The sequence below is a fragment of the Anser cygnoides genome, chromosome 1 (genome assembly GCF_040182565.1).
Source record: "Anser cygnoides isolate HZ-2024a breed goose chromosome 1, Taihu_goose_T2T_genome, whole genome shotgun sequence".
NCBI lineage: Eukaryota > Metazoa > Chordata > Aves > Anseriformes > Anatidae > Anser > Anser cygnoides.
In genome coordinates this window covers 90,975,980-91,003,223 of record NC_089873.1, presented here as the reverse complement: position 1 = coordinate 91,003,223, position 27,244 = coordinate 90,975,980, and the positions used below count along the sequence as shown (strand labels likewise).

The window sequence follows — 27,244 nt, the reverse complement described above, 5'->3', positions numbered from 1 at the left end:
AAGCCTCTATGAACTTTTCTTTGATGAATTGTTAGTCCAGGAAAAACTGTTCGTTTCGATTTACTTTGACATATTAAATGGAAGGGGGACTTCCTGAAAGGTGTGCTCAAAAAGTCCAAACCCAGGTGTTGGGTACCGAGTAACTGCATTTGCATTTGGCTGCTATTTGTTGAGTTTCCTGGGATTTGCTTAGACCAGAATTTGTCTGGTGGCACTACAAAATACTGAGTGAGACTGAAAATATATTTTGGGGAGCTGAAGGGAAGGCGCGCTGCCCTCAGAGTGCTGATGGGAAGTTTTTCTCAGTGGGCAGCATGACAGAGGGTGTTTGTCCTGTGAAGACGGTGTCTCTCCTGAACAGATTAGAGAGAACTGTGGTTACCTCCTTGGAAACTAACAGGAATGGGCACTAAGGACCACCCTGGTGGAAGGGCAGTGAGCAGTGCGTAGGAAAAGGGTGTGCGAATTCCCACTGCGCACTGAGGGTTTGAAGATAATTGCATGGAGGAAGGAAAGAGCTGAGAGATCGCCAGTGAAAGCACTATTTGCCCTTGAAATTAAAAAGCGGAAAGGAGATCCCAAACGAAGGAGGCTGGCCAGATAACAGGATGAATAATAGGAAAAACAGCGTTATGCAATTATGTGAATGGAAGTTAAGAAATGTTAGAACCAGACGGTACCGCATCATCCGTCTCTGGCCTCCTTGGGTGTGTGAGAGAGCAGTCTTAGTCTACATTTTAACCCATGGGACTCTCCCTCGTTCAGTGACAAAAATAGATATCACTCATACTTTTTGGTTGTTTGAGATGTCATTTTCAGTGATCTTCAGTGCTTTGAGCGCTTCAAAGGCCTGTGTCTTCCTATCCCCTGCTGCTGCTCCTGAGCATCCTCCCTCCTCTGGGCTGCTGCAGAGCACACAGCCTTTGGGACGATGCTGTGGTGCTTTTTGTGTTTGTTTAGACAAAACTGCAGTTTTCATACTCCTAGAGGTTTTCCAAACTCTTCCCCCGCCCCGAGAGGCTGGGTTGGCTTTGTCAGACTGTTATCAGACCGAGCCCCGGCATTCAGTCACAGGCACGGGGTGACACCTCGCTGTGGCCCAGCCGTGGAGATATCGGTGGCACTCAGGAGTTGTCCCATGCAGGTGACAGTGCCAGCTGCCCTTCTGCACCCCTCTCCTCTGCCTGTGGCTGTTGACAGAGTCCAAGCCTGTCATTTCAAAGTAGTAAAGCAATTACTCTGAGGTGACACGTTGCGTCTGTAAGAATTGTAGGGCATTGCTCTGTGTGCGCGATGCCCTGAATATAGCTCTTTATCAGCCACATGGGAGTAAATACACATCTGTGGCAAATTTAAGGAAAACAAAGATGGGCTGACAAGAGAAAAATATTTTGTTTTTGAGAGGAGGTACATTAAAGCCTCTATTTTTGAACCTGAATGTCTGCATAGTGTCTGCTTGTTATCCCAAAGACCTTTACGAGTTCTGGACAGTCCCAGAAAAAAAAATAATGATGTTTATTTCTCCTTATCCTAACTTTTCCTCTCTGAGAAGGGCCACAGTGCAGTGACCACTCCTAGAAGGAAAACCAGGACTTCATTATTCAGATCTGTTTGTCTTGGAAGACCTACAGAGAGTGTAGTGCTCCTATGACCCATGATATGGGTCTGACTCCCTGCCCACTCTACGTTGTTAATTTAGGCAGCTGTAGCTGTTGCCATAGGTTTTGTGGCTCCTGAGTAAGCCTGGAGGAAATCTAAAGTTGCACCAGAGGTGTGTGCTGGATCAGATAACCTAATGAGAGGTCTTGAGTCTTCCTGTGAGTCCTGCCCACTGTTGGCCACATTGGCTGGGGGAGGCCACACAGAGCCCTGCTGCCTTGGCCTGGTGGGCAGCCGGCCTCAGCCTCTGGAGTCCTCATCTTGTATGGGTAGATGGGGGCTGAGTATGCTTATCATGGCTCATTGCAAAACTCGCCTCTAAATGAAGTTTTCTCACTGGCCACAGTCATTTTCCTTCGGGAATGCAGACGTCTCGGTTGCCCTCACCAGTGGCTGAAGCTCTGTAGGAAAGAAAAATGGTTAAGGGGCACGGTGTCCTCTCTGCATGTGCAGTTTGCTCTAAGGCATCAACGGTTCTTGTAATGGGAGTGTTGTTGTAGTAGCAGTGTGCAAGTAGTGGTGGGATTACCAGTAGGAATTTGTGTCCTACGTCAAAAATAGGAGCTTTGTCAAAACATTGCCTGCCATAACATACAATTTTTCAACAGAGTTTGACTGCATTGAAGTTACAGACTAACCTGCTAGAGAGTATGTCTAGCATTTCAGAATGACAAAACAGAGAAAGAAAGATCACAAATTTAAAGATAATCTAATCCTGTGCAACTATTAATAAAAGATATATAAGCTGGTAATACAGCTCTCATTCTGGAAGAATAGCCAGCTATCTAAAGGATGTTTATTTATGGAAAAAGAACTATGAGAATGCTAGGGAGATTAATTTTAGACATCATATTAAAATTTTCAGGCTTAAATTTGTAATCTTAGTCCTTTGTATATGGGCAAATTACAGTTGGCTGGGGCCCTTTCATAGGGTATGTTTATTTTTCTATTCTTTGGGAGATAAGTGATAGTTAAATGCAATAAGTGAGTTTTCTGATTATAGAAAGATGTACTTTGCATGCCTTGCTGGGACAGTCCTTTGGGTAAGGCATTTTACAGGATCAGACTAGTAATTGCAGGGAGGCATCTCTCACTTTGCAGTCCTCCTGCTAATCCCAAGGGCCCACTACAAACCATAGGCTCTGCTCCTCTTACATGTGCTCGTGCTGATCTACTTGGTGGACCTTGAGTAAATCTTTTACTTTTTGCCTCCTTTTTTGCATCTTTCACCTCCGCTTCTGTAATTTGTAAAAGAGGGTTAAGTGACTGGCCTACTGATCCCCCGACTTCATGGACATCGCTCTGATGGCTTTTCCAGGAGCTCTGTGTATGGGTAAGGAAGATGGGGAGAAGTCATAGGTCAGGCTTTAGTCCATGGTTTTCTTTTACTCTCTACATTGATACTTGCTGTGTGTTTTTAATGGTTATCTTTCAGTGATTTTAATAGAGCTGCTCTAGCAGTAAATCATGCCAGGGAATTTTCCCTGCCTCCACATATTACATAGGAATTGTCCTTTTCCGTGATGGGAAGGGGTTAACTGCGTTTGTAACAGCTAATATGGTATGTCTGCTCCGCTAGCTCTGCCTACCCTGGATTGTTCTGTGTTTAAGCTAAAACAAAACTATAAAAAAAAATTATTATTTTCTTTTATTATTAATTTTCTTCCTTCCTATTCATCTTCATGAATTCTTCAATTCCTGAGAAAAACTCATAGAAGTTTATCCCAGAATATCCTGGGGAACAGCTGTAATCAAACTATTTTTCTGTGTGACAGAAAGCTGGGATCCAGTCTCTCACCACCACTACCCTTTGTAGTCGTTATTACTTGGTATGAAAACTATTATGTCAGACACATCCTACTTTTCCCTGTTTACCTAAAAGCCTGTGATCTAGATGCTACAAGGATTAGAGAAACAGAAGCCTAAGGGCTGGACTGAAGCTTTTGTGTCATACAAATCTTTGACTTCTCTTTGCTGCCACCTTCATGTTCAGGGTGAAGAAGGTGACTGTTCTACGTTACCGAGGGATGTGCTCCAGCTCTCACATTGGCACCTTCCTCGTGTTGTCTGTCACACTCACTGCTGCCTCTGAACTCTTTGGAACAATGCTATAGAGCGGTTTCTTTCACTCCTTTGTTTCTGACAGGCTGAGACAAGTACTTCATGCAGCAGCTCATGGTACCTTTGCTTCCTGCTCAGTTTTTTATCTATTGTTGTAACAGGATGTCCACAAATTAACGTTAATTGAGGATCTTCAGTTCTGGATCTAGACTCAATGCATCGAACTCAGACCCAACATATAGATCAGGTGAGCAGATATCCTTCCTAAACCTGCCTGAGTTTATCCAGGTGGAGCACTTCACTACAGTTGGAAAGGAGGCTTGTGGGTGATGGAAAATAAGCATAGAACAGCAGGATGAAGGAGGTTGTGTTCTCCTTGATGAAGCTCATAGCCAAGTCGCTGGGTCCCACTGTGGGTGAGAAGGCTTTCTTCACAGCTGGGGGGTGAATCAGACTTTTTATGGTATGATTCAGTGCCCACCTAACGGTAACATGCATGAATTGCTATATGATTCATTTTCCTTCCATGAGTCTTAAGGGGGCCTGTTGATAGTTAACACAGATGCAATTTTCTACTTAAGGTGTCTGCAACAGGTGGGATGAATCACACACAGAGTCTGGGTCCAGTGGGGAGATGACAAGGTCTGTTTGGGGTTGTTTGATTATGTCCTGTGTGGCAGATAAGATTTTATTTTGTTTTAGTTAGTTACTTTCTTAAGGAAAAAGAAAGGGAGGAAAAATGAACATGTTTTGAAACCTTGTATTTGTCAGATATGAAGCTAGAAGGGAGCAGAGAATGCCCTGGACAGAAGTGTAGTCAGTATTCTTGACACATTCTTGTAAGAAAATCCACAGAAAGTCCATTATTTTAGCAGTTAATTTGGGACAGCCAAGTAGAAGCAAGCCCTGCAGTTAAGGCAGCCTGTTAACAGGGTAGGGACTGGGAGCTCTGGCATTCAGAGAGTCACCAAAATGAAAGATGTGCAACTCCTTGCCTTGGCTTCATGTAGCCAGGCGCAGGCAGGGCTCAGGGCAGAGATGGGACAACTTTCATCTTTGTAGGGGGCTCCTCTGGGTCAAGAGAGGTAGGAGATGGTGGGGGTATTGATAAGAAGAGTCTTGCTCTTTTTCTGTTTGGAATATATAAATTTTTAGATGTCAAGGTCTTTCACTAACACCAGGGTATTTAAAAAGCATAGACTTTGAGAAAAGACTTGAAAGTGAATCCATATTGTAAAACGGATTTGTCATCACTCACTGCAGTTGTTCTTTGGTTGAGAAAATTAGTGTTCTCCTCAGCCAAAATTCAAATACTATTAAAAATTGTGTGGAGTAAACGTGCCTAACTCTGAAATTTTAACATTTTTGTGGGATTTTCTCTTTGGACATATAGCATTTTAGGAGAATGAGGCACAAAAGCATGAGCAATTGAGGATATAATTTAAGGAACATAAGTTTTGTCTTGTTCTTAGTCAATGAAAGCCACTTTTGTCTGGTGGAACACTGTCCTGTCTTCCAAAGAACCGCAGAAAAGCACCTCCTCTCCTCTAAAAAGATCAGACTGCTCACACACAGCCACCATGCCACACTTCAGTGCCATCTCAAAATAGGTGGCACATCTTTGAGCACTGTGAGAATACAAAGCAAAATCAAAGAACCCCCAAAATATCTCTCTCCCCTCCCCACCCCACCCCACCCCCCAAAAAAAATAATATTATTTCCTCTCTTGAGGTTTGCTGGGCGTAGCGCAGCACCTGTTGAATTTAGGAGCACAGAGGAGAACTGCTGTGCAGCTTTGGCTGGCAGCGGGGGCACAGCGGCCTGGGGTAGCTGGGGGTCCTGCTGGACACAGCTGTGCCCGTGCTCAATCCCTGCTGCTTTCTGCCATCTAGTGGTTAGCAAAACTTGTCTTCTGCCCAACAGCTAACATTAAAAAATAAATAAATAAAAAGATCAGAAGAGAGGCAGGATGCGGCATGCTCTGGGGGAAAGACAAGCGAGGCACGACAAGCACTCTGCCCTCTCGTAGCCAAGTGGACACAACGCTCCTGCATCCTCGGGTCTGACCTCTCTTTTCCAGAACATGGCCGGGTAGCACAGGTTTTTCTTGCTGGTTCCAGCCTCATCTAGACTGGAAAGTACTTCAACATCTCACCTTTGGCACTTGATAAACAACTAAGCTTCCAATTTTTTATTTTTATTTATTTATTTATTTGGTGAGTCTTTACCGTCACTTAACTGTTTGGAAATAACTATTAGGTTAGGATGGGGAACTTTACCCAGGCAGCGGCACTATGCCACTGAGTGCTGCCTACTCACCAGATACTTTATATACAGAAAGCGATCCTGACCAGCTCCAGTCTTCAGGGGAGATTGCAAGCCTTGCCAGATTATCAGGATTTTTAGTACTGCACTGTAAGAACAGTTCCTAGAGGAAGTAGAGTGCTTTGACTCATTCATCCAAAATTTCCATCCATATAGAAAATGAAAGACAATAGTGTGTTTTAAAAGTCTGGGACTTTCCACCTTACCCTTTGTGGTAATGAGATAAAGTAAAAACAGGAGATTGATGTGTCTTTATTATTTATATCCTCTTCCACCTGCCCTCTACCCCAGGAAAATCACTACATACCTAGCAGCAGAGGTGTGGAAAGGCAGGTGATTTCCCCTGCCTGCCTCAGGGGCAGTGGGCGGGGGGCTCCCTGGGTGGTAGGGCAGGTCCTGGCTGCCCCAGGCATCAGGTGCCTTCCTGGGGACAGGGTGTCAGCCCCTGAGTGAGGTCAGCACCTAGGTGTTCAAGCCAGAGGTGGTTAGTGCACCCTCCAGGGAGGTGGAGAGGATGTGGATTACACAACCTGTTCCAGTGCCTCGCCACACTCGGAGTAAAGAATTTCTTCCGAATGTCTAATCTAAATCTACCCCTTTTTAGTTTAAAACTGTTACTTGTTTTCCTATCACTACTATATTTGCACGCAGACTCACCACTGAAAGAGCTCAGTTAAATATTTGGCCTTATCAGTATGTGTTTATCTGATTTCAAGGTAAAAAGTTATTATGTCACCTCTTCAGGGGAAGGAAGAAGGTATGGTGCTGGCTCCTTTTTCCAGTCTCTGCAGTAGGTATTAGCAGGTGTGTCAAGGCTCAGGATTGTCACAACTCCTGCCAAAATCAATGTGTATAATTTGAAAATTAATTTTTATATGTGCAAAGAGCCCATACTTCCCTTAATATTATGACCTTATAACTGATTTTATAATGCTATGGTCAAAGCTTGCTAACCCGCCTGTTTTCTGGAGCAAGAATGCTGTTTCCAAATCAATGAATTCACAATCTTTTATTTAGCACAGGGCACAACTTTATTGTTGTTGTTGTTATTATTGTTGTTATTATTATTATTTTCTCAAATAAGGAATAACTTGAGAACTGTGTTGCTGATTCAGAAAAAAATAGGATCTTACAAGGTAGTGACTCTGCTTTTTCAGGCATTGTGCCTCAAGAAAGATGTCAACCAATTCGAGAGAGTAGAGAGAACGAAAGCAAGACTGTTGGTGGGTCTGTTGAAAGATCTGAGGTCATTCAGTCTAGTATGAGGCGTGATGTCTTCAAATACACAAATGCACACCTGTAAAGAGGATAGGAGAAAATGTTCTCCATTTCCACTCGAAATAGAATAGAAAGTAATGGTTCTATGTTCATGGAAGGATATTTAGGCTAAATGATAGGAAAAGCTTCTATTTGTAGTCATTATAAAATGCTGGAATAGACATCGAGGCGCTGGAGATCAAGGCCCTTCCAGAGAAGGACTATGAAGCTGGTGAAGGGCCTGTCACACAAGTCCTGTGAGGAACAGCTGAGGGAACTGGGATTGTGTAGTCTGGAGAAGAGGAGGCTCAGGGGAGACCTTACTGCTCTCTACAGCTACCTGAAAGGAAGGTGTGGGGAGCTGGGGGTCGGCCTCTTCTCACAGATAATGGCTTAGAACAGCTTTCAGTATTGTGATCTTGTCTCGGGTCATGTTGTCCTTCCCAGCCATCTTTCTCTTCGCTTTTACTCTGCAAAAGTCATTTCTTTAATTTTATAGACAGGAAAGGCAGAGGGCTGAAAAGCACCCAGCGTGTACTTGTAAAGTTCACTCCAGATGAAGTGCAGGCTGGACCCATAGGGTGGCCAGAGGGCCCTATCCAAGTGAGATCTGTGATCTTAAGTATAGCTCTGCGTGGCTTTGTCAAGAGTCCATGCACCATATTTAGTGTTAGAGCCAAACATGGGAGCATATGGCTCTCAGGAAGGCAGTTCTGTTTCATTATTGGAACTGAGCCAGAAATTGTCTGATTTCCAAGCAGTTAACACATTTCCTTTATAAGAAATGGGTGCATTTTTGTACAGCATGTTGAGAAATGGGTTCTAAAGGCTACTTCAGGGTTGACCTATGTTTCTTCTCTTTCTTACTAGGAAAAAAGTTCCCAGGGCCTTCTCTGCCAGTGAAAGATGCTGCAGTGCTAATTCTGATACCAGGTGTCCTCTTGCCAACAGACCAATGCTGCAAAACTCTTCAGAAGAGGAAAAAATGAAGCCACCTGAAATGGTTAAAATCTTTCCCTGTGAGTTTATCCGCTTGTACAGCTCAGTGGAAATCTGCACTTCAGCAAGCGCTGCACCACTGGGAGATTTTTGCGAGGAAATGTGATGTCCTCAGGATTTCAGGGGTGAGTTTTTGCTCTGCTTTTGTTCGCTTCTATTCTGAGTTTGCTTGTTGGCACCCTCTCCCTTAATTTGAGATCAGCCAGAGTACTTTCACAGTTTTGTCTTGTCTTTGTCTTGTCTTTTGTTTCTCCTTCATAGGCTTAGAGCTCTGAAGCCCCTCCAAGAAAGAAGATACACTACCCTGGAAGATGAGAACCTTGCGTGGGCACTGAAAGCTGTTTCTACTCAACCTTTGTTTCATCGAGGAAAGTAGGTGTCTAAAATCAAAGCACATGTTGCTTCCCATTGCGTGCTTACATGTGAGACCACTTAAAGTCTGTTGCCAAACAGGCAGAGAAGAAGAAGCCGGTAGATCACTGGGTTTTTCAGCCCCTGAGCGAGATAACCAACCACTGTGTGCAACTGTGAGGTCCCCGGCTGGGGAGCTGATAGTGATACTGTAACCACAAATTACGTAAGGTTAGCTTTTGCGTCTTACTCTCCTACCCTGTCAGAGGCTGCCGCTGTAGTTAGCTTTTAAATGCAAATTTCTTGAGAAAATAGGGGTCTACTGAAGTTACTGCTTCCAGAAAACCACAGCTGTCAATGCCTAGGGCATGGACAAAGGGAGTAGTTATTTATTTTTTATTTTTATTTTTATTTTATTAAATCTAAATGAGACGACATTTCCAAAAGATTCTGGGTCTCTCTGCAGAATTTGTGAAAATACAGCAAAATGAGACTAAATCCCTAATATGAACTTTAGGTACTATATTTCTGAGTATTAACAGCTTGAAAAAGGGGAAAAAAATAGCAGAAGCCACCTCTGCTTCACCATCCTTCCCATAATCCAGAAACAGTAGAAAGTAGGTGAATTTCTCAGTACACACAAAGTCAACAAACACATCTCTCCTACCGAGGTAGAAATTGTTTTAGAATAGGTTACTTGAGAAAAAGCAGACGTAATAGATTAAACCTCTGAGACTGCACCCAGAAATCTGAGTAGTGACTTTATGAATTATCTTGGGCCCTGTTTGAAGAATAGTTGTCTGTAAAACTTATACATCTACTCACCATCTAGTGCCAGGTGAAGTAGCTCCATAGCTTCTGGTCATGCTGAGTCCCTTTGTGTTAGGTAGAGATCTGGTTCTTTGTGAACAGAAAGTGAACAGTGCTGAGACCTGATGAAATGTGGTCACGGTTGCAGGTCTCAGTCACCAGATACACGTTGGTGCATCTGGCTATGTGTAGAAATGCTATGTACGCAGTAGGTGTGTCTTCCTACCGATACTGCCCCAGTGGGTGTGTGTGTGGGGGGTTAATAGTCTACAGAAAATATCATCCACAATTTCAGATGGAAAGACATAGATGGCTGTTTAAGAGGGCTTTATTAGGCAAGGCAGCTTGATTTTTAGGAAGTGTTGGGTGTCAGTGCACTCAACCACAATTTCTTGCTGGGATATATGGGAGAGTTTATTTCTTAGTTACTGTCAGTTTCTAACCACGGTATCATAAAGTTCCTTTTTGTAATGTATTTGTTGAATGTGCCTGCCTCTGACTACTCTTCCCCCTTCCAAAGGTGCAGAGTGAAAGCTGAGCATGTGATTCACTATCAGAGGGAAGGTTTTTGTCTCAGCGGTTGTGGTGGCTGAGCTGCAGCAAATGGCACAGCACTCGTGTTGAGTGGAGTCCCAGAAACACTGCACGCAGAGACATGTAGTAAATAATGCATATGAACTAGCTCATCTAGAAAATCTCATCTTAAAAGAGAGTTTGTTTACCTGTGAATAAAGGCCACTTGCATGAAAACCTAGCTGCCAAGCTCTAGCTTAAGGCAGCAAAGTGTTACTCTTGAGTTGATGCAAAATAATTACTCTCAGGTTCTCAGCTGGCTGACATCTCATGCCAAGCATATTCTATACTCCAAACTTCAGTTGACCAAGCAAGTTGTCTCTCAACACAAAGACTAAAATCAATGACACAAAACATGTATAACTATACAAGTTCGTTATAACATGAAGTCTTCTGTCTCACAGGGCCAAGATTCATAATAGCTAAAAGGTCAGTCTCTTAATGGTGTTTCCAATATTGATTTTCCATTTCTTTATCTGTGTTACAGTAACTATGGCAGCAGTATTCTATTTGTGGATCCCTGGAGATGTGTGTGTACATTGGGAAGGGAGAAAGCGGAATATGACTTTGAAACTGGGGTTCAGGCTAGGTAGTAAACTACAGTGGTTAGGAGTGTAAAGGACATAGTAAGATCACTTGTGTGAAACTGAAAGGGTATGAGTGCAGTTGATTCACACGGATGACATACCACTGGCCTGTGTGGATGGAAACCATCCAGCCTCTGGGCTTACTTGGTTCCTAGGCGTTTCCTTTTCATTAGGTGAGCAGGAACTGCACATGAGCAGGCCTGCCTCTGGTGTAGTTTGTTGTTGTTGTTTTGTGTGTTGTTTTTTTTTTTTAAATACTGGTCACCACTTAAAACTCACTCAAAAATGAGGGTTCTTCACCTCACAAATCCTTGCCTGTACTTAGGGACATGCAGTTTCTTACATCTCAAGCTCTGCAGAAAGCTCTACTGTCCGCTAGGTGCTGGTGGTCCTCCTTAGCGATCCTTTTCTGCGCACCCCTTCAGATACGCTTTTCCTGCTCTGTTTTCCCCTGAGATCTGCTCCTGTCTCTCATCCCTGGCCACTGTCTGTGGTTCCCATTTGACTGGGCTGGTGTTTGTTGATCTGAAACAGGGTAGGGAAACAGATCTGTGGAGGCCACAGGATGGGGAACGCACTGTAGGGAGCAGGCTGGGGAACAGGCCAGGCGTGGAAATGAATGCTTGCCTCTCCCCTCAGCCTGCTTGTGCACCCAGCCTGGTGGTGTGGCCTGGTGCCAGGACTCAGCCCTGCGCTTGTGTGCCCTGTTTCCCCTGAAGATATGGTTTACACGGAGACCTAGGGAATGTAGAGGTGGATTTTGGGAAGATCCCAGATGCAAGATTATGTCTTTTACACAGAGATGCAAACTTCATTTTTCAAGTAGTTTTAGCTGTAGCACTTCCTTCTGCACACTCCTCACTGATTGTGCACCTTATTATACAAAATGGGGGGCAGAATATTGTGGAGGTGTGGGGGAGAAATATTGCAAAACAGGTAATTGGAGAAGCAAGGCTTGGCAAGCTGTCGCTTTGTCTAGCAGAATGGCAAAGCTTGTTGTTTGCCAGAAGCAGTCCCATCTCATAGATCTTTGGAGCCCAAGAGTAGGCAAATGAATAAACTTCACACTGTTTTATATATATATATATTTTTTTTTTCTTAGAAGCAAGATTCTTTGAGGGAATAACTGGAGAAAGTGAAACTAGAAGGGTTGGTGTGTTTTACGGTCTAAGAACCCATTTGTTCCATCTAAGCTTGTAAGAGACTTACGTGCTGTGTGGCCTTGCTCGGGAGGGAGTAACCAGGCAGTGCAGCTGCATGTTCCTCCCCTGCAGGAAAAGGTCACTGGATCATGATGAAGAGCACTAACATGCACTTACAGTCCTTCAGCTCCACAGACATCGCTATCTTCCTTCCATGCCTGTGTGTGGGTGTAACAGAGCAGCACAGCTTTGTGTTCTTTGGGCTTCCTGTGTGACTATACCTGCACCGTGTATTTGGTGCAAAAATAGAAAAGGGAAGTCAAGAAGTAGAAAATTATGTAGTATAGGCTGGAGGCCCTTGGACTACATCCTAGGGAGGCTGCACAGGTGCTGTACATCCCCCACAGAATGTATCCCATTCCTGTTTGCTTTCTTCAACAGGTTATGGTGATCATGTGGATGATTTAACACTGGTATTGGCTCCTTTCAGTCACACACCGAGCACATGCAACAAGTTGTGAGACTGCACCACTTCCACTGGTGTCCTGCCCCTTCAGTAGGATGCTACTCCGGAAAATTTGAAGGCCATCCACTGAGCCTTAACACAACTGATACTAGGTGTGATGTCTCAAATGTAACCATTGTGTTACTGAGAGGTGCATTAAGATGAACATGAAAATTCTTGACTGAAATGGTACACAGTCCTCCTGTCTACTGGCCAGTTTAATTGCAAGGGTGGAAATAACAATTTTTAAATTTCGTTTGAAAGACTGAAAACTGAATGATTCTGTATTTGACCTGAATGAATTATTTGCACCTTAAATGGTAGATGGTTTAAGTCAGCACCTCTTGCTTCCCTCCATCAAAAGACAGACTCTCGATGTATTTGCTAAAAAAAAAAAAAAAAAAAAAAAAAAAAAAAAAAGAACCTACCACAGACTCCTGTGCTTTGCTTTTCTATGCTAGCACATTTGATGGTAAGGTGGTAAGGTGCTTCCTGTTTATCTACAAAAATCTCATCTCCCAAATCAAACCTGGCTCTCTGGGGACCTCTTCTTAAGCCAAGCCTTGCTCTAAGGGTAAAATGTGTCACATTCAGATCTCACTAGCATTGCAGCTGGGGGTTGTGCAGTAATTCTCATGCATGTGCTCAGTCTCATTGTAGCTCTTGGTCAACAGGGCGTCATCCTGGGGCTGCTCTGAGCAGAGCTGCTGATGCTTTCGGCTGGCTGGGGTGACAGAGGGAAAGCTGTGTGTGCCCAGATGAGTGCACCTCAGAGCTGGCTGGGAAGTCACACAGATAACCTGCCTGTAACCCAGCACCCCCTCACCTCTCAGAGGGACTTTGGACTCTTCTGTCTATGTACTGTGGTATGGGCAGAGTACTTATATTGCAGAACATCTGTGAGAAACATATGGTTTCACTTGTACTTGTTTCTGGAAGGATGACCTTTCCCCCTTCTGTCTGCAAGGCCAGCGTCCAGGTCACAGAAAGAAATTAGAGAAGTTTGATGCCTTTTGCTGAGGCTTTCTCTTCACTGAATGGCTGTCCTTGTTTTCCAGTTTAAGACCACTGAGGTAGAAGCTCTTTCAGAGAAACAGTTTCTTTGTATTCTGAAATCTATAAAAATATTTTTACCTCTATCAGCTGAGCAATAGATGCAATTAATTGTCTATTTCATACCTAATCTGCTTCAAGTTTCCCAGTCACTCACTTCAAATAATTAGTCTCTAGCCATATTAGGACTGGCCCACTAAAACAAACATAGCAAAATGAATTTTTCTATGAGATAATTTTCCACTTTTTTTCTTTTTTCAAATGAGGATTATCCGTGATTTATTGGATTGATAAATTATATATTTAAAAAAAAAAAAAAGTCAACATACCTCATGGCCTGAACTAATTACCAGTGCAGAAATCCATAGATTTTTCTCCACACTGATACCATGATTGGGTTTGGAGGAGATGGAGAAGGGTGGAGTACAAGTGCGCCATAAGCATAATAAACCATCTAAATTATCCATATACCAGGGTTAATGTGTATCTGATAACAGCTTTGGTGTTAGCTGGAACTGTACCAAGGTAAAATATGAAGACAGAGGAGCCTGACTTTCTTCCGCTAAGTTGAGCACAAATCATCTGGTGTGTTATGTGCACCCTGAGGACTGGTATATCCTTCCTTTTCAACTGCGGTCTGAATTTTTAACCAGTTTGAAGACTGCCCATTTGCTTCCGTAAACCTCTTGGTGCAAACGTTGCTAAGAGTAATTTTTCAGAGCATTATTTTGCAGGAACAGATTTGTGGTATCCAAGCTCTAGCTGCACAGTGCTGCAAAAGAAGGGTGTGAGCATTCTTCTCAAACTTCGAATGGTGCTTTGGTCTTTATATCCTTTTTATCTTCTTTCCCACGAACCTGAGCATGAAATATAATGATATTCTTCTGCCAGTGTTGGGAGGCAAGCTTAGCGTGACACGGTTCCACACAGCTACTAGTGAACAAAAGTTTTTGATTTTGATTGTGGTCGGTCGCTGCTCATCATTTATTTCCATTGATTCATCATGGACAAAAGCAATATGCATCAACTTAACTAACCAATCATCGCACCAATAGCAAAAAAGAGAACACTGTATTTTGACATTTTGTCACACATCGTGTGACTTCTTTGTAAAAGGAAAACAACCTTTTCCTCCTCCTGTTCCCCACGAGAAACAAACAAATGATTGTTAACAAGATCTTGGTTAATATGAGGATTAGACATTCATGGTGTTCAGAGAATTTTTCAAGGAGACAAACTGGAATGAAAAACAGAATCCTTGGAAGGGTTATCTTAGAAACTCAGAAAAAAAAAAATGCCCCACACACATTCTTAGCGTTTACTTGGGAGGAATTAATCTGTCTCAGTATTGTCTTCCTCATGGATTCATTTTACATGTTTATATCCTAGGAAAAACCTCTCCTTCTCTTCTCCTTTGTCTATATTCAAACCACAACCAAATCAAAGTCAAACTAGAATTAGAGTCCTGAACAAAGGAAGAATAAGAAAGCTGGCTGTTTCTTTTTATTCCCCCCTTTAAGAGACAAATACACAGTGGAAATACCCACCCATTCACACGACATGGACTGTATTTTTAATTCCGGTATGTAGCGGGGAGCATCCACAGGTTCTTCTAAACAAAAAGGAAGTTTTCCTGGGAGATAAAGGAACGGCATCCCGGAGGGAAGCTAGATCTGAGACAGCATGCAAAATGGTAGTCTGGAGAAGTCCTTGTCATATTTATTTATTTACATTAATGGAGGCATATTCTGTAAATTCATTTTCTACAGACAGTTCCCTTCTCTGGCATTTTTCTGCTGAAGCAGAATGATTTAGTGTAGCATATATGAGGACATCTGGGCTTTCAGGTGAAGCTGGGATGGAAGGATCATTAGGTGCACTAGGTGCTGTCCTCTTAGCATTCCAGTGAGGAACATCGTTGTCATAAATTGTGTTGGCATGCAAGAGCTGCTGTGGACTAGCCATGGAGTAGTAAAGCAAGGAGCTTTCATCTGAAGCTTGAGTTGTCCCAGCAGTGTGGGATGGAACAGCTGCTGGACTTCTGACCTGCAAAAAGCAGAACAGGGTACAGCTCTGTGCATATCTGGTTATTGCTTGTGCTCCGGCTAAATAGGGAGCATATAAGATCTTATTCATTTTGCTGTGTCCCTTTAAAACTAATTTTGAACTCAGGTGCATTGGACTCATCTGATCATTGGATTTTCTGTTGATCTTTGAAATAAGTTAGCAACCACACATTTATCTCTAGCCTTTCTCCATTTCCCTTCCCAAATTCAGTCGTGTCTTTCCTTGCATGATTTCAACTTAAGGAAAAACTGATTTATCCTTGTGAGAGCACTTCTATGCCACTCATTCAGGCTTTTCCTTCCAGTCCTATTAAATTTTCTTTACTTTCACCTGCAAACCCCGAACTATCTTATCCCGATTACACCCATTCTCCCATTTCCTAATCTCTTGCCTCTTATCCTATGTCTTGTTATTCTCCAAATAAATCTTTCTCCTTCTCCAAAAATCTGCAAATTCCTCCATAAATTCATCGCTCTGTAAAGAAATCCTCTTTGACATCCATTTTTCTAACCACTTAGAATATACTGCTTTTAATTTTCTTTCTCCCACCTCTCCCTTTGGGAGCTCTGCAATCTGTTTGGTGGCCTTTCATCCCTGCCAATATTTCCCTTGTGACTGCTAGCTATCAACTCCTGTGGTATCTTGCATGTTCTGCCTTCTGCCCATTTAATTTCTCTAGAACTGCTTACAAAAGTGAGTTCATGTTAACTACACAGGAAAGTCTTTTCAATCATTTTCCTTACTCTGTGCGTCATTTGTCTTACGCAGACAGTCAAAACCAGGTCAACAGAGGCACATCAACAGATGTGCCTAAATTCTTACTGGAATGATCTTACAAATTAATACATTTTAATAGGAGTTTAGATGCCTAAAGTACTTTTCTGGCTAAGACTCTTAGTTCCTTTCTTCAGCGCAACCAAGGTGATATCTCACACCAGGGAAGTCATTTCGTCCATGCGCCAAGAGGGTCACTAAATCTGTCTCTGATCCTACTCCACATTTTATAGTACATGAAGATTTGTTCTCAGTACATGGTTATGCAGTTTTAGGCTTCAGTAATGGCAAAATTTAAACATACCAGGCTCTCTAGTCTCTGTGGCGTTAATGGAGTTCTCTTTTGCTTTGCTAGGAAGAAGAAAAAAAAAAAAGGATCTTTCAATAAATAAGCATTGAGATTATGCCCTTCTGCTCATGGAGAGAGTATTAACTAGTAAAGCAGTCCTTCCCTTATTGAGTGAACCTCAAAGAATAAAAATTTATTTCCAAACTGGATTTAGGAATTGCTGTTCTGATAAAAACAAATCAACATAAACCAATATGTTTATAGAATGCATTTATGTGCTCCTCAGAGCTTCTCTGAAGAGGAGTAGAGAAATTCCCAGTGTACTTCTGGCTAGTTTTCTCTCTGTTCAGTGAAAAGGCATGGAAAAATACCCAAGCCACCTTATAAGAAAACATGCTAAATTTTTTGAAAGAGGAAATAATTTCATTTTCCTAAAATAAAATAATCCATTGGATTATAATAGGCAAATAATCATTTCAGTTAAATTAAGATATGGAGAACTCCAAAATCCACTCTTGATTTAGAGCATGGCAGCTGTGTAACAGTTTCCATAAAACAGGAGAGATTAATCCTGTAACAAGTTGATACTTCAGAAAGAAAGGTAGAAAAGTAACTGGATAGAACTTGATTGCATTTATATGGCTAAGAGTCCTATTTATTTCTAACTTGATATTCAAAAAAACAGTAGAAAAAATCCAATTATTATAAAGTCTGAGTATTTGGTTTGTTCTTACTTTACTTCCATTCCTGTCTCTCTGGAAGGGAACAATACTTGGGACAAATTAATTTTTAAAAAATTCAGTATCCTAACTGGGGCACTTGACAAGGACATCTCAGAAATTAACTGGGGTAATTACTAGGGGATTTCAATAGAGCTTTGAATGAAACTTTAAACTGTGAAAAGGAGTGTAATAAAATACACACTAGGAAAAGATTATAGGGTAAAATTCCTCACCATGGTACCTTCTGAGACAGGAAAACATGCATATAAAGATGAATGGACAACATAGACCCACGGATACTGAAGAATAAATAATGTGCAATATCTTGTTTTTTCCAGGTTCCTGGGACTCTTCTGAGATGCTAGTGGTATCTAAAATTGCATTAACATGTATTAGCATAAAATAATATTTAACTTTTTTTTTTTAGCATTACTTCTTTCTGATGCAACTGACTTCTAAATATAATTAAAGCATTCGTTAGCTTGGTACAACAAGCAGTTCACAAGATACGATCTGCATTCGTATATTACCAAGCACGAAGGTACTGGAAGGAAAAGTGCATGGAAAGTGTCATTGAAGAATGATGCACGGCACAAGGCTGGCAGAAACAAAGGATCAGAATTAAAGCACTGCTCTAAACTTCCAATATATTTTAACATTATGGTCTTTCTTCTTTTTTTTCTGTAGTCTTTGCACTGTAAACAACAGCAAGAACAAAAATAAGAAGTTTTTTGACAGGTTTGTATCAGCTGTGAAAATATGTGATGACCAAGCCGGAAATGAATGCTGTTATAGTATATGCACATGGCATCATTCAGCAAATAAATCATTTCAAGGGTCTAACTTTAAGTTAAGTTTAGGACACTTCTAAGTTACAACCTTTTAAGTCATGGGCCCTTGAGCTTAATTTTGGATTTCATTTGAAGCATGGCAGGAAAGAAAAAAAAAAAGAGTAGGAGGGGGAGAAGAGTGCTGCCAGGGTAAATGCATTAGAACGTAGGAACTGTCCTTGTATCCTACGTGTGGGAGTGAAAACGGTGTGAGAAAGGTATTGATAGTCATATGCCTAATTTATGTTACTGAACTTTCTTACAAATAAGAAGGATTCTTGACGCACGGTTTTGAGGCTTGCTGTCTTCTGATGCAGGAAATGCAGAAAGAGCATCACAGAAGAGATCGAGCAGATGAACCCTATATGGGCTTGAGTAGCTGAGCTGTTCACAGTAATTGTACTGGGAACAATAACCAACTGTGAGTAAAAAACATACTTCAGGGTATGTTAAAGTGATGGTGTACTGTGATTCCTAATGCTTTGTAAGTATAAGCCATATAAGTCACTGTGATATTAAAGAGCATGTTGGAAGTGTAGACTACCACACCAGTAGGTTATTTGATTGACTTTGTCCCTGTTATCTGCTCGACAGTTGTGGGCTTGAAAACTGTGACACTTGAGAGACTGTATTTTGTTGAGTTGGGAAGAAAGTAATGGTTCTTCAGCAACGAGTTTTAATTTGTCCTGACTGTGTAGAACAACCTACTTAGAAATTTATAGCAACACAAATTAGTTCCCGCCTCTTAAAAAGGAAATAAGAATCAGAACTTACTTTCTGATGAAGTTGTGATAATGTTCTCAGACTTTTCTGAAAGCAAAAAACAAGACAGGGAAATGAAACAGCAACTTGATATTTTGCTCTGCAGTTGTGTACTCTGCACTACACACTGAGGTCTTGACAAACCTCTCCTTCAGCTTGATGGTGGAAGAGGGAACAAAATCCAGCAAAGGGCACAATGTTTTGGGAGAGGAGGAATGAAGTGTTGGTCTCCCGCAGCTGACGGAGCGGTTCTATGTTTCAGACCTCTGGCATTCAAATAAATAAATCAAGAGAAGAAATTTTGCAAATGATTGATTACACCACTTATTCATGATATGATATTTGTGAATATACCATTTGATCCCAGTTACTCAGGGATCTCTTCTTCTCACATCCAAGGAAAACCTGTATCACGTGAGTTGGGGAAATACTGTGTCTGCTATCACATTACAACCATAAATTTTGATGTTGCTCACTTTGCTACAACATTTCCTGTCAATAAACAAGGTATTAAAGTCCATTAACTTACCAGGAGAGGAACTAGCAACAGAACAATTTCATAACTCAGCTACCTGGGGTCAATAGGACGCTAAGGTCACACAGACCACTTTCTAGCTGCAGAGCAAAGTTGAGGAGGGCAAATGTGGCTTGACATAATCTAGACTTGGCATCCCAACTGCCTAAATTAATAGGAACGTCTGGCTTGCCCTTAAATCCTTAAGAGCATTTAAAGCTATTGTGATCTTTCCCGCTCTTGAACTTCTTGGGTACAAGGCTATACTTTATCTCTCTGTTGCAAGATCATTCTGAACAAGAGGCTTGAATTATTTTGTCCTCTTTGCTGTTGTGTGGCATTGCCAACTATGAATACATGACCGTTTGTATCCTGTCTAGTCCTTATAACATATAACCAGTCTTTCTTTGCTCCAACTAATATTTTTAAATAATTAAATAGTTCACTAATGGCCATTTGGTGTCAGCAGCTTTGCTTTTCTCTTCCAGATCCTCTTTTTATTCCTTTATTTTATTCTTTCTCCAGTACTGAGAAGCAGGATAGAAGCATGAAGAATGTGGTAAGTAGAAGCACAACAGATCTTGTGCTATTCCTATGACATCAGACAAACTTGTTGGGAAAAGCCATCGTGCAGCATGAGTGAACTTTCCTGTACACGGAATCCATTTGTTTAAAAGGGCTCTTTTGTAACAAAGGGGCCTCACCTTCAACAATAACCTTTATTTCATTGCTCTCGCTGAAAAAGTTGCCCGTTGCTGCTTGACAGCGATACATCCCGCTATCATTCTGGTGAATGGCGAAAAACTTCAGAGTAAACACAGTGGAATTCCATTCTGCTTTGCTGTCATCCAGCGGCACGCATCCATGCGCCTCTATCTTGCACCACTGGATGAAGGGCCTTTCCTTGCAGTAACGAACTGGACAGTATATGATCAAGGAGTTACCAATATTAGCTATGTATTCAGAGTTTCTTTGAACTTGAATTTCTACTGGACAATCACTGGCATCAAATCCTAGAGAAGGAGAAAAATGTGAGAAAAATCACAGTGGTGGTGGAGTCTGTTATATACTCTCCATGACACTAGTCAGTTTCTTTTCTCTCTCAGTATGTAAGACTTCTCTTGTCCACTTTCAGATCTTATCTTGGTATGGGAAACTCATAGCAGATGAATCAAGAGTACCTGGTTCCTTCATTTTTAGGAAGATTGTTAAAATCCACTTTCTCTCTCTGATATAAATATCAGTCTATATCTCAGTCAAGTCTGAAATTGAAGTTTGGAGAGAAAATATGTAACATATACCGAGAAGGTTTTCCTGTCATCCGTCTCACAGACCTTTTCTGTTACTTTTAGATTTGTTTCAGATTATTGTTTACTTCACAATTCTTGATAATTTGCAAAAGTAAAGGCTTTTGTTTTGTAGTGATATGTCTTAATTGAAATAATGAAAATAATTATATTTATAAATATATCCTATCTCTGTTTCTTCGCTTTTGTAAAGGTTTGTTAAACTCAGTGTTCAAACTCTGGTATGTCACCTTTACTCTGGGTCTTAGTATTGGAAGTCTGGACCTTTTATTAAAGATTTCTGTTTCTTGTGGTGCTTGATTTCTTTGGATAAGTAGCAGTAATAAAAACCATGTGATATCCAAGAGCTCCCTATCCTCAGAGTGCTTGTGCACTGAAGAGAGTGGTTGCTAGCAACTCTGGAGCAAGAAATGGTAGGTGTATCTGTATCTTCCAGTTGGTAGAGGGGAGTGGAAAAAACAGTAAAGATTTTTAAGAAAAGTTTTGTAGGTAGGAGAAAGGTGTATGGGAGGAAAGAGCAGCATGGAGAAGGGAAGGATCTGTCTGTCACCAGCCAGTGCTGTTTCAAGGGACAGAGCCTCTGGGCCCCAAGGTAGCTGGCGTCTAACTGTGATGCCAAATGGCTCAGGCAGACTGTCTCACCTGCAACGCCAGACAGGATTTTTACGCAAGTGGTACAGCAATCCTTGTGAATAGCTGGGTGGTATATTTAAGAACTTGGGATGGCCAGATTAAACATCTTCACCTAGATGACCTCTAGTTTGCAAGCCCGTCTGCTACAAATCTCAGGCTATTCCATACCAGAGAGAAATTTTAGAGCACTCCATAAAACAGAGTTTTGAGGAGAAATGTATTCATACCCATCAACTGTAGGATAGCATTTTGCTGCTCTTGGTTAAGCATTTAGTAAATTCTGTGTATCCAATGGTATTCACTTGCAACAGGGTACTTAATCCTATGAACTCAGATGAACATTGGTTGTATGGATAGTTGGAAAGCAAAATGTCTTATCAATGTTACCTATTGCTCTAAAGCATTCAATTTTTTTCCCAAATATCTATGCCAACATTTGCCACAATTTTGTTCCTTCATCAGGTGGTCATGATCATTCACCATGCTAGTGTAACTACAACATAACCACATTTGCTAAAATTGTTTCTGGAGCAAAATTTCCAGGCACCTAGTGGATCTGAGTCCAATGCTCTTGCTTTCTTCACAAGGCCACCTGAGTTACCATGTCACTGAGCTTTGGGAAAACAATGTGGGAGATCTTCTATTGTACTTGTTGCTGAGTGAAGTAGTATTGCTGCCTGCCCATGATTTCTAGGCAAGAGTCCTCCCATCTCACGGACCAGCAGAAGCTCATTCAGGTGGAAGGTTACATGATATTGCTCTGTACACACTTGTAGATTTTTAGCCTCCATTTCCATCTGCTGATGCAGGTGAAAGAGTTTGGCAGCCTTCTGTCAATTAACCCCAGTAAATAAAGCCTCCTGTTCTTCCAGGGTCTTACTTGGTCTTGCATTTCCTCTAGTTTGTACTTTTTTACCCCCTTCTCAGTGTAGCTGTACACTTGGGAGAAGAGATTTAACTTACTAAAAATTGATTTAATTGTGAATCCCTTACAAGCAGCCTGTGGATGGTAGGTAAACATGATTACTTGATTTAGTGGTATTTTTTTGTTGTTGGTGGTTTTGCTTTTTTTTTTGTTTTTTCCTCTCTCCTGTGAGTCAAACATGATCCTTTTGAACTTGCTAACCAGGAGCTATACAAGCTACTGATTGCTTTTCAGTGCGTGTTTGTACAGCATCCTCAGGACCTACAAAAAGACCTTTCTTTTAGAGGTGTAAAATGATTGGGCTTTAGGTTGCCTTCAAGTGATTTTTTTCTTTTCTTCCAATTACAAAACAGTGACTGGAATATGAAAAATGATCATAATTGCTTTTTTTTTTTTTTTATGTTTCTGTGACTTATAATGAATGATGGTTGAATTATTAGGGTGTTTTTTGTTTTTTTTTTGGGGGGGGGGGGGTGGGCTAGAAACAAACCTAGATGACTGAATGAGAATTAAAAAGTACTTATTCAGGCTTTAGGAAAGTGTCAGCTAGAATTATTTTGAAGATTAATAATACGAAAATTGATATATATATATATATTTTTATAATATAGTATCTCTAACAACCAAGTGTGGGAATTAAGAAAGAACACGCCCTATAATCTCTTGTTAAACTTTCTCATCTCCCAAGCCAAATCCCATGTAGCAAAAAAACTTCATGTGGATAATGAACGGTGGAAAAAAATACTTGTAAAACCAGAAGATTTTGGACCTTTGTGCAGAATAAAATATTTAAGACAAATTTTAAATTATCTTTCACAGATTGCTGGAAGGAACATTCAGCAGCATTAGGTCTCAGCGAAGATTTGGGATTTAAATAACAATATAAACCGTAATCTCTGAGGCAAAAAAGAGATGTATATTTCTTAAAAGGCAAATAAATAAATAAATAAATACCTGATAAGGAGATAGAACCTTCTGCATTCTGTTTATTGATTGTCATTTGAAGGAAACACTCAATAAACCTTACTTAGTGAATGAGCACAAACATGGCTTGGAATACTTTTCCCCTTATCTTAATTTTTGTCTGTTCTTCTGTGCCGTATGAGTAGTCAACGTTAGAGACATTAACTGCTGATTATATTGTACATGTTCAAGCACATTGCAAAATAAATTGAATTATGCTTCATAGAATGCTGTTATGAGTAGAGATCTGAAACTAGCTACAAGGTTTTATACCAAACCTGAATTTTGCAGTGTTTTATTATATATATATATATATAAAATAATGTATCTAATATAATAGTATATAATAAATAAATACTAATAAATAGATAATATAATATAATATCTAATATCGAATAATCTAATAATGTGTATAATAATGTATATATGTATCTATATGGGTGTTCATGGTGAATATTTGAACGGGCAGTTTTCGGGAGGATAAAAGAACCTGTAACGTGAAAGATTTATATATCACCTTCAAAGTACAGCGCATGGTAAGATTCAGATTGACCAAAAGCAAATTTTATTTTAGGTCACTTGAGCGTGTTCCTGGATAGGCTGTGGCAAGCCAAGCTCTACTGAACCTAGGACTAATTTTACAGGTAAAGAAAATTTTCTGTACAGTGCACTGCTAGGATAAGGATTTCAGGAGAAAGCATGTACTCTGTAATTTATACAATAATGAAATACTCATGACTATACTTTAATTTTATTATTAAAAACACTTTTATTTTTTCCTCGTGCTCTAGAGAAGAGCATAGTCATAACATGATCCGTTAAGAAAAGAGAACAGGAGACGGCTTTCTACTTATCTAAGTCAACCCATTAGGAGAAAAAAATACAGCTAAAAATTGAGCTTTCTAATCTTTGAATTCTAAAGGGCGTCATTCACACCATGTCATCTAAGCACTTAAAACAACTCCAACTGAAATTTCAGAGGCATTTAGTTTTAAAGGACTTATCTTTATTTCGTTTTCCTCTGCTTTTTTGAAGAGGAGTAAGGGAAGAGAGAAAATGTCATATGCATGATTTCCTAAGGCAGATAATTGCTGAAGTATGAATGTCAATCATTCATGAGAAATAAATGGCTACAGTTAGGTTCAAATCTGATTTTGGGGTCTATCTATGACCATGATGAAGCACTAGCAACAGTTATAGCTCAGGTCCAACTCTCTGGGAAGATTCTAATTCTGATCAGATTATAGCAAGAAACTACAGCAGAAAGTACGTTGATTTGTAGGGGTTTTCAGGTTTAATATGAAGATCTTCATAACTTCATTACTTTTAGCAAAATCCCTTTAGAATTTAACCAAATAGGAAATAGGGTGTGAGGAGGAATCATAGAAAAATATACTCCCTCCTTGAATTTAGAAAAGGTGTACTTAGGAAGAGAAACACTACAGAAGACTTTGAAAGTGACTCCTGGCTATAGGTCTTTGTCAGACTTCTCCCAGCTACAGAGAAAGCTTTCCAAAGAATGATTTAAAAAATATTTTAGAAGAGAATAAATTGTGATATATATTAAATGAATAAGAATGTTATTTAGCTAACAGAAATTGCATTTTGATCCTTTTCAGTTATTTTTCCCTGTTTCTTAAAAATACAGCCATGTTTTTTTATTTTTTTTAACAATTCCTTGATGAAAGCTGTGTAAGTGCAGAAAACACACCGTTATATTTTAACGACTGAAACTTGAGGATGGAGATGTTTGATTTAGCTGAATGTTAGGATGTGCAGACTGTCCTGCACAGAGGGCCAATAGGTAAAGGTGGTGTTTGTGGAACTGTCTGCCACTAGTGGACACGTCCACATACGTAGTTACTGGCTGGGGCTTCTTGGGATGACAGGAGACTTGCTGAGTTTTATTTTTGTCGTTATAAAATGCTGCATAGACTTCATATATGCTGTCTAGACTACAACAACCACTTTCAGTGAAACTGGGCGGGAATAACCTATGTTGTCATCTTTCAAAAGAGGCAGTGTTTATCTGGACAAAAATTACTGGGTGTGGGAGGAAGGGAAGGTCCATCTGTTTGTAAATTATCAAAACTTGTTTAGTTCTCCTTCCCTAATATAACAAAGATAGGCTTGGCGTTAACTTGGTATATGAAATCTGCCACTGTCAACTTGGTTTCTGTTAGGGGTTCAGGAAACTTTAGGCAGATTTGCAACAAGAGAAGCTTAAATAACTTGGCTTTAACTTTCAGTTTACTTTTTAAAAGCAGTAGAAGTCAAAAAAGATTGAAAACCTGTAGCTAAAACGTAAATACAAAACACTGATTTAAAAATATATATATATATTTATAGAGAGAGACTGGCTTGCAAAGTATTTTTTTTTCTCTCTGTAATGCTCCTATAAATACAATTCTGATATTTGTAGTAAGATAAGACTGCAGAAGGAATTAGTATTGCTCTCAGAGGACCTCAAATCATTTTGATGTAGATCAGAGAGTAAAACCTAGTGGAACAGATTCTACGTAAACAAGATTCATGCAGTAAACAGCATAATACAAATGGTATTCTGTTTTAAAAATTGTATCTAGGATCCTGGCAGATGAATATGGGAGTTCACCCATTATATTAGTAAACTGAACTGGACAATTCAGAGAGGTGACTGTGAGGAGCTGATGGCACAGGCAGGCATACTGAAGTGAATAGAAACAGCAGTTAACTTTTACAAAATGAGAAGGCTTCGACTGAGGTAGGAAGGAGATGATAAGCACTGGATGCACCACCTTCAGAAGGATGTTAGTTTAGTCACTTGAAAATGAACTGTAAAGCAATTCAGTAGTGTCCCTGAGCTCAGACCACACTCTGATTTAAGAAATAGCTGCATCTAACTGACCTAGTAATGTTTTTCTTTTATGCCAAATATTTGGGTTTCCCTTCCCAGGCAGATGCTCCAGATGCTCATTTAACCTTTTCTGCAAGTATTTATGACGTATTTTATTCATAAAAATGCTATTTGATGCTATAGGTTTGCACAGTCAGTCATGCGTGTCAACAAAGCTTCACATAGCTTGTTCAATTTGTTTGTGTAATTTTAGCAGTGTCTTATAACAAATGTTATTTTGATAACTCTATTGTTTGATACACCCAAAATGTACCAAGAGCAGCTGAGTGCGTCCATGCCAGTAGCTATTATCCTATGTATATGGCTCCCTTTCTTTCAGTAGTAATATTTATGTCTCCTGTATGAGAATAGCATGGAAGAGCTTGAACCAAAATAACCTCTGCAATAAAAATAAAACTGGGAGTAAACTGGGCAGAGCGTAGTCCTCACATCAGTCTGAATTAGGAGAACCTTTCCATTTAAAAACGATGGAGGTTCGAATTTGAAAACGGGATCAAAATTAAGACTGAGTTAACGTAAACAACCAAAGCTGCTTACTTATCTGGTAAGGACAATTTGACTGTGAACTGGGTCTGGTTTGGAGCTGGATCCAGGAATCCTGGATTTCAAGCAAATGCTTGAATGGTGTGGCCCCTCTTGCAAGCAAAGCCTCTGGCCACGAAACAAGATGCATTCAGTCCTCAAGTACAAGAGTTCTGGTCTACCCAGGTACCTAATATTTCAATTGTTGTCATAATATCTCTAATCACATTAGGAGTCTCAGACATAGCAATAAAACTACACAGAGATTATCTCCAAGGTACGTTAAGCATTGCTTTGGTTTCTGTTTTTTTTCCCCTCAATGTTTAGTAACTACAAATGCATTAAATTATAAGACCTCATCTTACCGTAAACTTGATAGTTGCTTTGAGCCAGCATTACTAGAAGGATGTAGAGTAAGATATTTTTTATCAACGTGACTGGAGACTTCATTCTCTGGGCATGGTAGATGACAGGTTACTGTAGGTTTAAAAAATGCAGTTCAGATGGCCTCTTGCATCCTGTTAGGTTTGAGCTGATTCCCTTTTCTAGCTCTTCTGTCAAGACAGTGCGGAAGAAAGGGGTGGGGAAGCAATATAGTATGCAAAAATCTGATGGGTTATGCGGTAGGTTTTTTTGTGGCTGAAATGTGAACTGCTTGATCATTTCACAACATGTCAGAAGTGATCTGCAATTCAAGGCAAAGCATCTTAAACTGTAT

The 27,244-nt window shown here is 40.4% G+C and overlaps 2 protein-coding genes and 1 long non-coding RNA gene across 27 annotated transcripts in view; 1 reads left to right on the top strand and 2 right to left on the bottom strand.

The window, feature by feature from the left end:
- Nucleotides 1-20,876, top strand: part of LOC106039396 (OX-2 membrane glycoprotein-like) — a 50,566-nt gene extending 29,690 nt beyond the window's left edge. For 10 of the 25 annotated variants that reach the window (XM_067002281.1, XM_067002273.1, XM_067002234.1 and 7 more), the window contains 2 exons: nt 8,254-8,426; nt 8,563-18,831. Coding sequence is in view for 13 of the 25 variants with exons in the window: in XM_048057095.2 (XP_047913052.2) it covers nt 8,173-8,291 (119 nt within the window). In the remaining 12 variants the exon portion in view is untranslated. Of the gene's footprint in view, nt 1-3,881; nt 3,969-8,172; nt 8,427-8,562; nt 18,832-19,768 lie in introns of those variants that run through there. The other 15 variants (XM_067002200.1, XM_013186564.3, XM_048057103.2 and 12 more) reach the window with 11 other exon arrangements.
- LOC125181964 (uncharacterized) lies at nt 1,733-9,600 on the bottom strand. Its single transcript, XR_007160718.1, has 3 exons — nt 9,478-9,600; nt 6,782-6,879; nt 1,733-2,060 (listed from the first exon to the last, which is right to left on the bottom strand). It is a non-coding gene; the product is annotated as an uncharacterized lncRNA (long non-coding RNA).
- BTLA (B and T lymphocyte associated) lies at nt 13,630-27,029 on the bottom strand. The gene is made up of 6 exons (XM_013186515.3): nt 26,892-27,029; nt 19,985-20,293; nt 18,779-18,814; nt 17,408-17,545; nt 16,468-16,514; nt 13,630-15,368 (listed from the first exon to the last, which is right to left on the bottom strand). Exons 1-6 carry the CDS (start codon nt 26,974-26,976, stop codon nt 15,042-15,044), a joined length of 942 nt encoding a protein of 313 aa, XP_013041969.3. The 5' UTR covers nt 26,977-27,029; the 3' UTR covers nt 13,630-15,041.
- Between the last annotated feature and the right edge of the window lie 215 nt (nt 27,030-27,244).

Coding starts and splice junctions, on each gene's coding strand:
- BTLA (XM_013186515.3), bottom strand. CDS start 26,976: ATGAAGTCTCCAGTCACGTTGATAAAAAATATCTTACTCTACATCCTT. Junction 18,815..19,984: donor AATAAAGGTTATTGTTGAAG/GTGAGGCCCCTT, acceptor TTTTGCTTTCAG/AAAAGTCTGAGAACATTATC. Junction 15,369..16,467: donor CACAGAGACTAGAGAGCCTG/GTATGTTTAAAT, acceptor TGCTTTTTGCAG/GTCAGAAGTCCAGCAGCTGT.